Below are 13296 nucleotides of genomic sequence, written 5' to 3'. Positions count from 1 at the left end.
GAACCATGAGAAACATAAGAAATAGGAGCAGAAGTCGGCCATTTGGCCCCTCTAGCCAGATCCGCCATTCAATAAGATCATGGCTGATCTGATCCTGGCCTCAGCTCCACTTCCCTGCCTGCTTCCCATAACCCTTGACTCCCTTATTGTTGAGAAATCTGTCTATCTTGACCTTAAATATATTCAATGACCCAGCCTCCACAGCTCTCTGGGGCAGAGAATTCCAAAGACTCACGACCCTCTGAGAGAAGAAATTCCTCCGCATTTCCGTTTTAAATGGGCGACCCCTTATTCTGAAACGATGCCCCCTAGTTCTAGATCCCCCCACAAGGGGAAACATCCTCTCTGCATCTAACCTGTCAAGCCCCCTCAGAATCTCAGAAGGCGCTATATAAATGCAATTTGTTGGCCTCTTTGCACCTTTACCGCGTTGGAACAAAGTGTCCTCCTTCTGCGTCTCTCATCTGCTGTCCAGCTTGATACGACTCTTGTTTCCAATTACAGTTCCAATTAGGAACATAGGAACAGGAGGAGGCCATTCTGCTCCTGAAACCTGCTTCACCATTCAATTCCATCATGGCTGACCCACATCTCAACTCCATTTATCCACCTTTGCTTCATAGTTCAGAGAAGAATAAGAGGTGATCTTATCGAACGTATAAGATACTGAGGGGGCTCGACAAGCTGGATGCAGAGAGGATGTTTCCACTCAGAGGGCAAACTAGAACTAGGTGACATAGTCTCAGAATGAGGGGCCGCCCATTTAAAACTGAGATGAGGAGGAATTTCTTCACTCAGAGGGTTGTAAATCTGTGGAATTCTCTGCCCCAGAGAGCTGTGGAGGCTGGGTCATTGAATATATTTAAGGTGGAGATAGACAGATGTTTGAGCGATAAGGGAGTAAAGGATTACGGGGAGCAGGCAGGAAAGTGGAGCTGAGTCCATGATCAGATCAGCCAAGATCGTATTGATTGGCGGAGCAGGCTCTAGGGGCCAGGTGGTCGACTCCTGCTCCTATTTCTGATGTTCTTATATCCCTTGACACCCTTACCCAACAAAAATCTATCCAGCTTAATCTCGAAAGTTCCAGTTCTCCCAGAGAGCGTTGTAGATTCGTGTGAAAAGTGCTTCCTAATTTCATTCCCGATCGATCTGGCTCTTGATTTTAAAATGATGTCGTCCTCATTCTTGATTTCCCACCAGAGGAAATTGTCTCTCTGTAATCTGCTCTTTCGAATCCATTTTCTAAACTCAACGCTATGCATCCACTTCTCATAATCAAACCCTCTCAGCCTTGATACATTCTCGTGGATCTTGAGCCAGAACCTTGCAGCCAGAGCATCTCTTGCCAATCCCTGCACCATCGCCTTTGCACTCTCCCACTGGTTCATCCTGGGCCCCTGCTCTTCCTCATCTGCCTGCTGCCCAGGCTGCCATTGTCCACAGACACCGGGTCAGCTTCTACCATCAACTGGCCTCCCCGCAGCCACCCTAACCTCCACCACCATCGTTGCACCCGTGCTATCAACTCCATCTCCTGTCCTGGCCCGTCTTCCAGGCTAAACCAGCCTGCTTGCAACCTCGACATGTACGCTGATCCCGCCCAGCTCTATCTTATCGCCCCCTCCACTGGCTCTTTGCTGTGAGAATGCAGGCCCGACATCCAGCCTTGGATGTTCCACAATTTTCTTCAGGTAAACAGTGAGAAGATCAAAGCGATCATCTCTTTCCCCCCCCACCCTACCACCAACCATCTTTGTACCCATGTCATCAGCGACATCTCCTGGCCTGCTCACTGTCTCGGGCTCAACCAGACTGCTTTCAACCTCTGTATCCTGTTCCAGGTTGACCTGGGCTCTCAACCCATATTCTATCAAAGACTCTCTGAAATGAATTTCCAGCCACATATCTGCGGCATAACTAAAACCGCCTTTTTCCACCTCCATAACAGTGCCCACCTCCACCCCTGCCTCAGCTCTTCTGCTGCTGAAACCCTCATCCATGCCTTTGTTACCTCTAGACTTGACTACTCCAACCCACGCCTGGCCGGCCTCCCAAATTCCACACTACGTAAACTTGAAGTCATCCAAAACTCAGCAGCCCATGTACTAACCCGCACCAAGTCAAGATCACCCATCACTCCTGTGCTTTCTGACCTACCTTGGCTCCCAGTTAAACAACGCCTCGATCTCAAAATTCTCATCCTTGTTTACAAATTACTCCATGGACTTGTCCCTCCCTATCTCTGTAATCTCCTCCAGCCCCACAACCCCACAAGATGTCTGCGCTCCTCAAATTCTGCCCTCTTGAACATCCCTCATTATAACTGCTCAACCATCGGTGGCCGTGCCTTCTGTTGCCTGGGCCCGAAGCTCTGGAACTCCCTCCCTAAACCTCTCCGCCTCTCTTTCCTCCTTTTAAGACGCTCATTAAAATCTCCCTCTTTGAACAAGCTTTTGATCATCTGCCTTAATTTCTTCTGTGGCTTGGTGTCAAATTTATTTGTTTGTCTGTAACACTGTTGGGACGTTTTACTACGTTAAAGGCACTATTTAAATAAAAGCTATTTACTTTCACCTCTGTAATATCACCCACCTTCGACCCTGCCTTAGCCCATCTGCTGCTGAGTCCCTCATCCTCTTTTGTCATCTTCAGACTCGACTATTCCAGTGCTGTCCTGGCTGGCCTCCCATCCTCCGCCCACACTGAACTTTAGCTCATCCAAGATGCCGCTGCCCGTATCCACACAAAGACCCTCTCATCGAACACCCTTGTGGTGTTGACCTATATCGGATCCCGATCCCGTAACGGCTCAAATTCAAAAATCTCATCCTTGTGTTTAAATCCCTCTCTGGCCTCGCCCCTCCCTATCTCTGTAACCTCCTCCCGTCCTACAACCCCTCCCACCTAAACTTTCCATTCCTCTGATTCTGCACTCTTAAGCATCTCAACAACTTGCATTTATATAGCGTCTTTATAACAATTTATATAGCCTCGACGACAACAACAATAACTTGCATTTATATAGCCTCTTTACATCAACAACAACAACTTGCATTTATATAATGTCTTTAACATGTGTCCCAAGACGCATCACAGAAGTGAAATCAGACAAAAATGGGCGGGAGCTAGCTGAAGGAAGAGAGCGAGAGATGGAGAGGCAGATAGGTTTGGTCAGGGAATTCCAGAGCCAAGGGCCAAGAAGGCTGAAGGCCCATCGCCAATGGTGGTGCAATGACAAGATGCCAGAGATAGAGGAATGCAGAGAGCGCGGAGGGTTATCGGGCTGGAGGAGGTTACAGAGATGGGGAGGGGCGAGGCCATGAAGGAATTTGAACGAGAAAATGAAAATGTTAAATTTTCTCCATTGGTGGCCGCGCCTTCAGTTAACATTATCTCACTCTCTGGCGCTCCCTCCCTAAATCCCTTGGGGCCCTCTGATCTCATTTTGTGGTTTCGCATTCATTTTCTTTCTGCTTGTGTGAAGTAGCTTGTGAGGTATTCCAAAGTTAGTAAGTGGGATTTACATGTGATAGTTGTTGCAGTTCTTTCATGACTTGTTTAATCTACTAGTTTGTTTGTGATCCGACATGATTTGGTACTATATACTACAGAGAGCCTCAGCTCGTGTACAGTGCAGTCTTTTGTGGCCAATATATTGGTGCAAGGGGAGAAATACACGCATCCCCATAGAATCCTGCTTCTTTACAACTTTTCATGTTTAGAGATTAGAATTCACAAAAAGTTACTAGCAGGCCAATGAAATAAATATGAAAAAATCAGGGAGGGGTCCCCATAAAATTGAGCAGAAGTGATTTTTTGAAATCGCATGCACCCACGATGGGAGAGAGGGAGGGAGAGGAGACAGTGGACTCAAAGGAGGCCACCACAATCTTACAAAGACGGTTAACACGTTGCACACTTGGGCCGATCAATGCCAAATAAAGTTGAGTTTGGAGAAATGCAAAGGTATTGCATATTGAAGATAAAATAGTGACAGGTGTCAAGTATCGGTGGGACTGGACCTGCTGGAAGCTGGAAGAGCCCTGGAGGTGTTGGTTAACCCATCACTCGCCAGGTCTAGGTACGGTAGTGTAGTGGTCATAGAAACATAGAAATTTACAGCGCAGAAGGCCGCCATTTCGGCCCATCACGTCCGCACCGGCCGACAAAGAGCCACACGGCCCTTGGTCAGCAGCCCTAAAGGTTACATATAAACCTATGAACAATGACGGAAAGGCTAAGAGCACCCAGCCCAACCAGTCCGTCTCACCACAACTGCGACATCCCTTATACTGAAACATTCTACACTCCACCCCAACCGGAGCCATGTGATCTCCTGGGAGAGGCGAAAACCATGTTACTGGACTAGCAAGCCCTCGGTTCTATCAAAGTTCTACAAATAATTTCATTTGTTATTTGTTGGCCTTTATTGCAAAGGGGATGGAGTATAAAAGCAGGGAAGTCTTGCTACAGCTTTACAGGGTATTGGTGAGGCCACACCTGGAATACTGCGTGCAGTTTTGGTTTCCATATTTACGAAAGGATGTACTTGCTTTGGAGGCAGTTCAGAGAAGGTTCATTAGGTTGATTCCGGAGATGAGGGGGTTGACTTATGAGGAAACGTTGAGGAGGTTGGGATTCATTGGAATTCAGAAGAATGAGAGGTGATCTTATCGAAATGTATAAGATTATGAGGGGGCTTGACAAGGTGGATGCAGAGAGGATGTTTCCACTGAGGGGAGACTCGAACCAGAGGGCACGATCTTAGAATAAGGGGTCACCCATTTAAAACTGAGATGAGGAGGAATTTCTTCTCTCATAGGGTTGTAAATCTGTGGAATTCGCTGCCTCAGAGAGCTGTGGAAGCTGGGACATTGAATATATTTAAGACAGAGATAGACAGTTTCTTAACCGATAAGGGGATAAGGGATTATGGAGAGCGAGCATGGAAGTGGAGCTGAGTCCATTATCGGATCAGCCATGATCGTACTAAATGGCGGAGCAGGCTCGAGGGGCCGTATGGCCTACTCCTGCTCCTATTTCTTATGTTTCTTATGTTACACTTGTGTGTGCTTGGTGACTGTTTACACGTGTCAGATAGCATTGTCGTGGCTGACCTTTTCCCTTACTTCATACAGTGCCAGGAGAGTAGTCAGTGCTCTCCCAGTATGTAGGTGCCGGAGATGTTCTGAGAGCGGTCATTTATTGAACCTGGTCCCGGAATTCGCTGGAGCTATCTGCTGGTGTCTTGCAAACACTCGGCGGGGCGGGGGGCTGAAATATCCCCTTTTTTCTAAGGCGGTAATGGGACGGAAATTCCTTTCCGACCGGGGGGGCAACAGAAACGGGTCTCCGCCGTGTTTCCGCCCCGCCTGGCGCTCCGACCCGTTGTCGGCCGTGCGCTGACCCCTTACCGACCGCCGCCGGACCCTTTTGCGCCCCGCAGGAGCGCAGCCGCCACCGGTTGGTGCCGCTGACGCTTCGCCCAAAGGGGGAGGACGCACCGCACTGCCGCGGCTGCCATTTTGTTTTGACTGTTGACCGACTCGGCAGTCGGCCTAGCAATGGCAGCTGCTGGCCCGGCCGATGCCCTCCCTGCTGGCTCAGTGGGTGCCAAGGAGGCACCGCTGGGCCTTGCAGTGTCCCTGCTCTGTAACTGAAGGGGAGGGATATCGCTAAATGACACCGGCCGCCTTCTGCCCCCCTCCCCCCGTTCACTTTTGTACACAAAATGGCCGACGTTCCCTCCAATCTCCGCCCCATCTGTCCTGTCAGTAATTCATGATTTAATTCGAATTATCTGGGACGGAGGGCAATTTCCAGCCCTCTGAGCCCTGTGACCCCCTGTGGAGTTTCCAGGCACCGCTTTTTAAATTTAAGAATCGTGGAGAAAGCGCACACAAACGACTCCACTTTTGTGTCACAAACGATGCAAGATTAGAATAGAAAGTGTAAATGCAGAGCACTCCTTCAAGGCAAACTTTGTCAGCGGGACAAAAATCTCGTTCAGATGAGTTCAAACTAGTAAAAGGCAAATTTAAGAATGATGTCAGTAATTTCTCCTTCAAGCCCAAAGTGATCCAGGTTTGAGTGGCAGAGACAAAACCCTTGGGTGGTTTTCTTGCTGTGAGTGGGGAGCTGCAGGTTTGTGGATTGATGGCCCTGTCTGTATCTATATTCTGAGCCTGTTGGTGTCAGGGAGCTAGCATGATGCTTGGACATTCCCAGCTTTGTGACAGACTCTGTGCCAACAATAAGAGCGACTGCTACTCACTCCGTCAAACACAAAACTATCGCCTCCTCTTGGTGTAAACAGCATTCACTGTTTAATAAATGTACAGAATAAAAGTATAGGATGTTACTCATAACCTCAACTCCTCTTCAAAAGTCCTCTATTAAGGGCATAATATAGGAACAAGACAATTAAACTTGGAGAGAAGGACGCACGTTCCCGTGACACAAATATGCTTAAGTTTGTGCTCTCACTCACACAGTCTGGAGACACCTGCTCATGCTCAAACACATACTTACACACGCTCACACTTACACATGCACGCTCACACTTACGCACGCGCGCTCATGCTTACGCACACATGTACACACGCTCACGCTTACACTCCCTCACGCACGCACACACCCGCATACGCGTGCATACACAAATATACATGCTCGCGCACACACCTTTTTATACACCATTTTATTTGCCTTTGCAACTGCTACCATGTGCTGTGGTTGCACCTTGAAAATTTGCTGAGCCAAGATATTTTTCTTTGTCCTGACTTGTCCTGATTCTTTGTCTACGCAGCTGGTGGTACTGCCTCGTGGAAGTGAAAGCTTCCTGGTTACGAAGGTGTTGATCATCGAGGCAGTGTCTTCCTGTACTTTGAGTTTCACTGACTGAAGAACATTACTGATGAGACAAACTTGTCTACATTACATTAGTTTTCAATTACCTCTCTTTATTCTAGTTGTGGTTTTGACACTATTCCTTCTCTTTATATTCACAGTCCTGTAAATTCATTGAATATCCTTCACCATATACTGAAAAAAGTTTCAAGGTGAGTACTGTGCATGTAATATGCACCTTTTTTGAGTAATTTCTTGATGAAATGCTTTTGACACCCTGGGTGTTTACAATTATTTTTCTTATTTTTTTCCTAACACTTCATCAAGTCGTGGCTCAGTGGGCAGCACACTCGCCTCGGAGTCCGAAGGTTGTGGGTTTAAGTCCCACTCCAGGAACCTGAGCACATAAATCTGGGCTGACATTCCAGTGCAGTGCTGAGGGAGTGCTGCACTGTCGGAGGTGCCGTCTTTCGGATGAGACGTTAAACCAAGGCCCCATCTGCTCTCTCAGATGGATGTAACAGATCCCATGGCACTGTTTTGAAGAAGAGCAGGGGAGTTATCGCCGGTGCCCTGGACAATATTTATCCCTCAATCAACATAACAAAAAAACAGATTATCTGGCCATTATCACATTGCTGTTTGTGGGAGCTTGCTGTGCACAAATTGGCTGCCGCGTTTCCCACATTACAACAGTGACTACACTTCAAAAGTACTTCATTGGCTGTAACGTGCTTTGGAATGTCCTGAGGTTGTGAAAGATGCTATATAAATGCAAGTCTTTGAATAAAATAATAAAATGCTTCTGAGAAATCCTAACGGCGGCAGTGTATCGATAAAGCACAGAGTTAATCGGCTAGATTTTCCACTTTTGTGCTTATCACTCAAAAATAGCTGTTATTTCCAGCGTGGGCAGTAAAAAAGGGTTTTCAAATCGCCGGCTTCTCGCCCATTCTCAAAGAACCTAGTCTCCATTTTTGAAATTGGGCGTTACCGTGAGCGATATGAAATGGGTGGTAGCGTTAAATCTCGCTGACCTTCTGCCGTAAAGTGTCGCCGTCCTTACCAACGGCATGGCAACGCTTGATTCCCGCAATTTAGGAGGTCAAGGGTCATGATGACATGCGTTAAAGAGGAGGCAGAGAGAGAGGGTGCTCAGAGGCACTGAAAGCGTGTGTGGCTGTGGTGTGTGCTTGTTGGGCCGTTATGGGAGGCATGAGGGAGATTCACCAGCAGCAAAAAGCCTCCTAAGCACCAAGAACGTAGTTGGCACCGAGTTTTTGTCCAACAAATAAGATAGAACATGGAAGGGATGGAGGAGGCCCTGGAGCTGGTAACCAGGAACACTGGTGGCAGAGTGCTCCCAGTGGTCCCGGAGCACGGCACTGCACCCCAAGGTGACGCAACCCCATTGCCAACCACACGTTAGATCCAGCAGCAACATCTTGCTTCTGGCTCGGCACACGTTCCCACCTCGGGACCGCCCTCTCCCGTATCTGTCCAAGCAGTGCTTCGGCTATCACCCGCCTCCCCCCCCAACCCCCAATGAAGCATCGCCTGAGGACCTCCTCGGCCAGGCGGCTTGGAATCAGGAGGGGAAAGGGTAGAGGTGCGGCGGCGGGGGGGGGGGGGGGGGGGTTAGTTTTAACAGAAATACTGATGATTTCAGACACATGTTCTGTTTAAATGTTTTTTATTTAACAAAACCTTGTTGTGCATTGGCTCAGATAGCTGCACCATTACACGCTGGTGATTCCTTAACATCAAAGGGTATAATCACACTTAACTTCAATCAACTTAAACTTTAACTGTACCAAGGTGATGCTCACCATTGATGTATGACCTGCACACCCAGCAATGTGTCAGCCTTGTAAATAACACCAATGTTCTTTCAGGCAAAGTGATCATTGATGAGCTCCTGGCATAAGGCTCTTGCAGCTATCATGCCACCATGGGCCCTTTCATGAGGTCTACAGGGGGGTGGGGCATGGCTTCAGCGTCAGCGTCTGGGCCGATGACAGTGTCCAACTCCTCATCCTCCTCTTCCTATCTCTGGTGAGGTAAACTGTCAGAGTCATCAGGCAATTCTTGTCCCCTCCTGATAGCCAAGTTGTGCAGCATGGAGCACACCACCACGAATTGAGCTACCTGCTCAGGGTGGAATTGGAGCTCGTCTCCCGTGTGGTCCAGGCATCTAAAGTGCTGCTTAAGCACTCCAATGGTTTTCTCCACGCTATGGCTCTGTGGCTCTCGTTGTATTGCGTTCTCAGCCTCAGTGTGGGTGTCACACAGGGGGGTCATCAGCCAGGTGGCGAGGCCATATCCTTTGTCACCAAGCATGCAGCATTGACCTTGTGGCTGATTGTTAAACATGTCAGATCCAGCACTCTCACGCAGGATGTGAGCGTCATGGATGCTGCCCGGAAATTGAGCATTCGCTGCAAGTATAATTTGCTGGTGGTTGACAACCAGTTGGACATTCAGGGAGTGGAATCCCTTGCGGTTCCTGAAAACCTCTGCATCCTGAAAAGGTGCCCGCATCGCGATGTGCGTACAGTCTATTGCTCCCTGCATCTTGGGGATGTTTGCAATTCTGGAGAATCCTAGAGCCCTCTCACTCTGTGCCTCCCTGGTCATAGGGAAGCTGATCAAGTCCCTCCAGCATTCGTACAGGGCTTCAGTGACCTGTCTAATGCAGCGATGTGTGGCATGCTGAGAACGTCCGCAAATGTCACCAGCTGTGGCCTGAAATGAACCTGAGGCGTAGAACAACAGTGCTGCGGTGACTTTGATGGTGCTGGCAGGCTGCAGATCTCCCCTTATCAGCTGGCATACCTCAGTGATAACCTCTTTGTGGAAGCGCAGTCTCCGAAGGCATGTGGTGTCAGGCAAGTCGAGGTAAGACTGCTTCTCCCTGTACTTGCGGGGGGTGTAACGTCTGGTCCTCCTCATCAGTCTGGCATGTCTTAGATTGGGCACATAATGCAGTGGAGCGTACCTTCGGCAATCTTGAGTCTGCTGCATGTAATTGGTCATCAAGAGAGGGTGAGAAAGGACAGGCCCCATTGCAGTAGCTCTCTGTTTTCCACCGATTGGTCACAAACAATGAATGTCCCAACGAAGACACCTATTAAATTCCAATCATTCACAGTATGATCAAGATGTTTTTAGAGATGTTCACATCCATTCCAGCGACCTGCAGAGTACATCCGAACTCCCCAAGGTTGAAGCACAGCAGCCTTTTAAAAGATGTGATGTAGAACATGGCGTCCATAATGCTGTGATTAGTTCCGGTTACTTCCACTTTTTGTGGCTGTTTTTTTGGGCGAGCGATATTGTGGGTGATATGTGTGCGAGGTGGGGAAATTGACGCTGGGCGATCTCATGGCGGCTAGTTTCGGTAAATATGCTCTTTACGACCAAGTAAAGTGAGCGGGCGGTATTATTGAATCTCGGTGTTAATCCCGTGCGGAAAGTAACGCTGGGCGATATTATGGCCGTTGATTTCGCCCATTCTGCTGATTCCGCCCAAAAAAAGTGGGCGGGCTGTATTATTTTTTCCCGGCATTACGCACATGGGGAAAGTAACGCTCGGTGATAAGTTTCTGAAAAATGCCCGTCATTTTCCATTTTGTGGCTAAATGGGCGTTATACGTCATTTCAGCGGTAAAATGGGCGTTAAGCATGCAAAAAAGTGGAAAATCTAGCCCATAGTCTCAGAATAAGGAGTTGCCCATTTAAAACTGAGATGAGGAGGAATTTCTTTTCTCAGAGGGTTGTAAATCTATGGACTTCTCTGCCCCAGAGAGTTGTGGAGGCTGGGCCATTGAATATATTTAAGGCAAAGATAGACAGATTTTTGAGCAAGAAGGTCTGAAGGGTTATGGGGAGTGGGCGGGGAAGTGGAGCAGAGTCCATGATCAGATCAGCCGTGATCGTATTGAATGGCGGAGCAGGCTCGAGGGGCCAAATGGCCTCCTATTGCTCCTATTTCTTATGTCTTATGGACCCTATGAACCCAACTGGCTGGGGTTTTATTGAGTCCTGTGAACATCACTTGATTGGCTAAGCCACTCACAACTCAACAGCTCTACAAACCTGTGAGCATACTCACAGATGCATACATCACACAGACCATATGAAACTCACTCACGTTTTGGGCACCATCACCTAGAATCGTTTCTTTAAGCTGTTGGAGTCATTCAGCGTTACTAAGTGAAACTGAAAACTGTCTCTTGTGGATCCGTGTTGCATTGGGTTGTGAAACAGTCATAAGAATATAAGAATTAGGAACAGGAGTAGGCCATTCGGCCTCTCGAGACTGCTTCGCATGGCTGATTATCGACCTCAACTTCACTTTCGCTCCCTTGATTCCCCTAGAGCCCAAAAATCTATCGATCTCAGCCTTGAATATAGTCATGGCTGGTGTGAGCAGTGCAGTTGTACCTTGGACCCTGCTGATGAGTAATGGAATGTACACAGGCTCGGAACAATTTCACACACTGAAGAAACATAGACAATAGGAGCAGTAGTAGGCCATTCGGCCCTTCGAGTCTGCACCGCTATTCAATATGATCATGGCTGATCCTCTATCTCAACACCATATTCCCGCTTTTATACAAAGAGACTGGCTGGATTTTTACTATTCTGACTAATTTCTTTCTTTCTTCAAACCCTAGTTTGCCGGAGGGCCAGTACCTGTTGAGTCATCCCACAGGAGACTCGTCCATAACCATCTATCGCACCTCGCCAGGGGGAAAGTTTACCAGAGCAGCCTACAACCTCCACACTGCGCACAGCAAGCTGCCGCCTGCCCCGTCTACTCTCTCGGTGCCCTGGGTACCCCTGGATCCCGATATCTTGCTACCCTACCACAAGGTCCACGGCAGAGCTCCCTGTACCTTCCCTCCCAGGTCCTCCGACAATCTTCAAGACCAAAAGGTTTGTTCCTTCCACCAACTTGTTGGCAGTGTTCACAGCTTGCAAATGTGGGGGCAGAATTTCTTCAGAGGAACCTCTCTGAATGCAGCATTGCTGAATGTCATTCGCCCAAGGTTTGTTGATACAAAAATGTGAAAGTCAGCAGGTGGCGTGGTTTAGTAACGCTTTGGGGCAGTTACTGCTGGCGGGGCAGTGTGACTCCGACTCCCACTTTGCTTAAAGGGGCAAGTGTAAATTAAAGTGGACGCAGGGCGGGAAAAATTGGGAATGCACGTGGGATAAACACGGGGCTCGTGAACCTGCTGTCGGAACTTACAGAAATTTACAGCATGGAAGGAGGCCATTTCGGCCCATCGTGTCCGCACCAGCCGACAAAGAGCTAGTCCAGTCCAGGCAACATCCTCTTAAATCTCTTCTACACCCTCTCTAGTGCCATCACATCTTTCCTGTAATGTGGTGACCAGAACTGCATGCATTACTCTAGCTGTGGCCTAACTAGTGTTTTATGCAGTTCAAGCATAACCTCCCTGCTCTTGTATTCTATGCCTCGGCTAATAAATGCAAGTATTCCGTATGCCTTCTTAACCACCTTATCTACCTGGCCTATCACCTTCAGGGATCCGTGGACATGCACTCAAGGTCCCTCTGTTCCTCTGCACTTCTCAGTGTTCCTTCCCCACCCACTTCCCCATCTGTGGTGTTTCGATCTTCAGCAGACAGTGACTCCATCCCTCTGGTCACTGTTATCAGTGGCCACAAGCTCCTGCAACTGGAGAGCAGTGAAACATTAACAGAATGCAGGACTGTATATCCGAGCACCTTGCAGCCAAGTGTACGAGCTTCAATACAAGTATATGCCTTTAACTGTCCCAGCTGCTGTGGGCGCTGGTGGTGTATCCCAGCGACATTCACTTTATTTAATAGCCGGGAGTCTGTCAAGTAGGAGCCATCATCCCTTTGAAGTCTCTTATTTGCCCAGTGTGGAGAGATCATTGACTCCGCTTGGGTCACAGTCACTAACTCAAGTCCACAGCCAGTGTTTATGCTCCATACGAGCCTCCTTCCTCTCCAATTACCTCTGCCTGATATCCCTCGATTCCCTTCCCCCTCGTGTACACATCAAACCTTCCCTCGGTGTGTCAATGTTTCAGTGAGTTCCACATTCTCTCCACTCTGTAAAGAAATTCCTCCCAAATTCTTTATTTGATCTGTTAATGGCTATCTTATTTGTCCATTATTCTGTTTGCTGTTTTCCATAGTACAGACCCCGTCCTCTGGACCCTAACCCCCCCCGCCTCCCCGCATCTAGTGGTGCCGAACGTTTCCATGGCCGGAGCCTCACGGTGCCAGCGTATTTCGGCCCTGTGCCAGCTGACTTTATCCAGCTGCTATCTCAGTTATCGACAGACGTGGATTTGTTTCTCTCAAACCATTCAGTGAGAATTAATAGTCGCCGGCCCTGAGCTCCTCTGAATAGCAAGCGGGCAATTAGCAGCTTCGGGGAGA

General features: G+C 48.5%; 1 protein-coding gene across 6 annotated transcripts in view; it reads left to right on the top strand.

The window, feature by feature from the left end:
• Positions 1-13296, top strand: part of LOC139234171 (annexin A2-like) — a 138361-nt gene that overhangs the window by 67608 nt on the left and 57457 nt on the right. For all 6 annotated transcript variants that reach the window (XM_070865198.1, XM_070865201.1, XM_070865199.1 and 3 more), the window contains 2 exons: positions 7011-7061; positions 11529-11790. In XM_070865198.1, coding sequence (XP_070721299.1) covers positions 7011-7061; positions 11529-11790 — 313 coding nt within the window. The remainder of the gene's footprint in view (positions 1-7010; positions 7062-11528; positions 11791-13296) is intronic.

The sequence above is a fragment of the Pristiophorus japonicus genome, chromosome 21 (assembly GCF_044704955.1).
Source record: "Pristiophorus japonicus isolate sPriJap1 chromosome 21, sPriJap1.hap1, whole genome shotgun sequence".
Classification (NCBI taxonomy): Eukaryota; Metazoa; Chordata; class Chondrichthyes; family Pristiophoridae; genus Pristiophorus; species Pristiophorus japonicus.
Note: the sequence above shows the minus strand (reverse complement) of the source record. Positions and strands in the feature narration are given on the sequence as shown.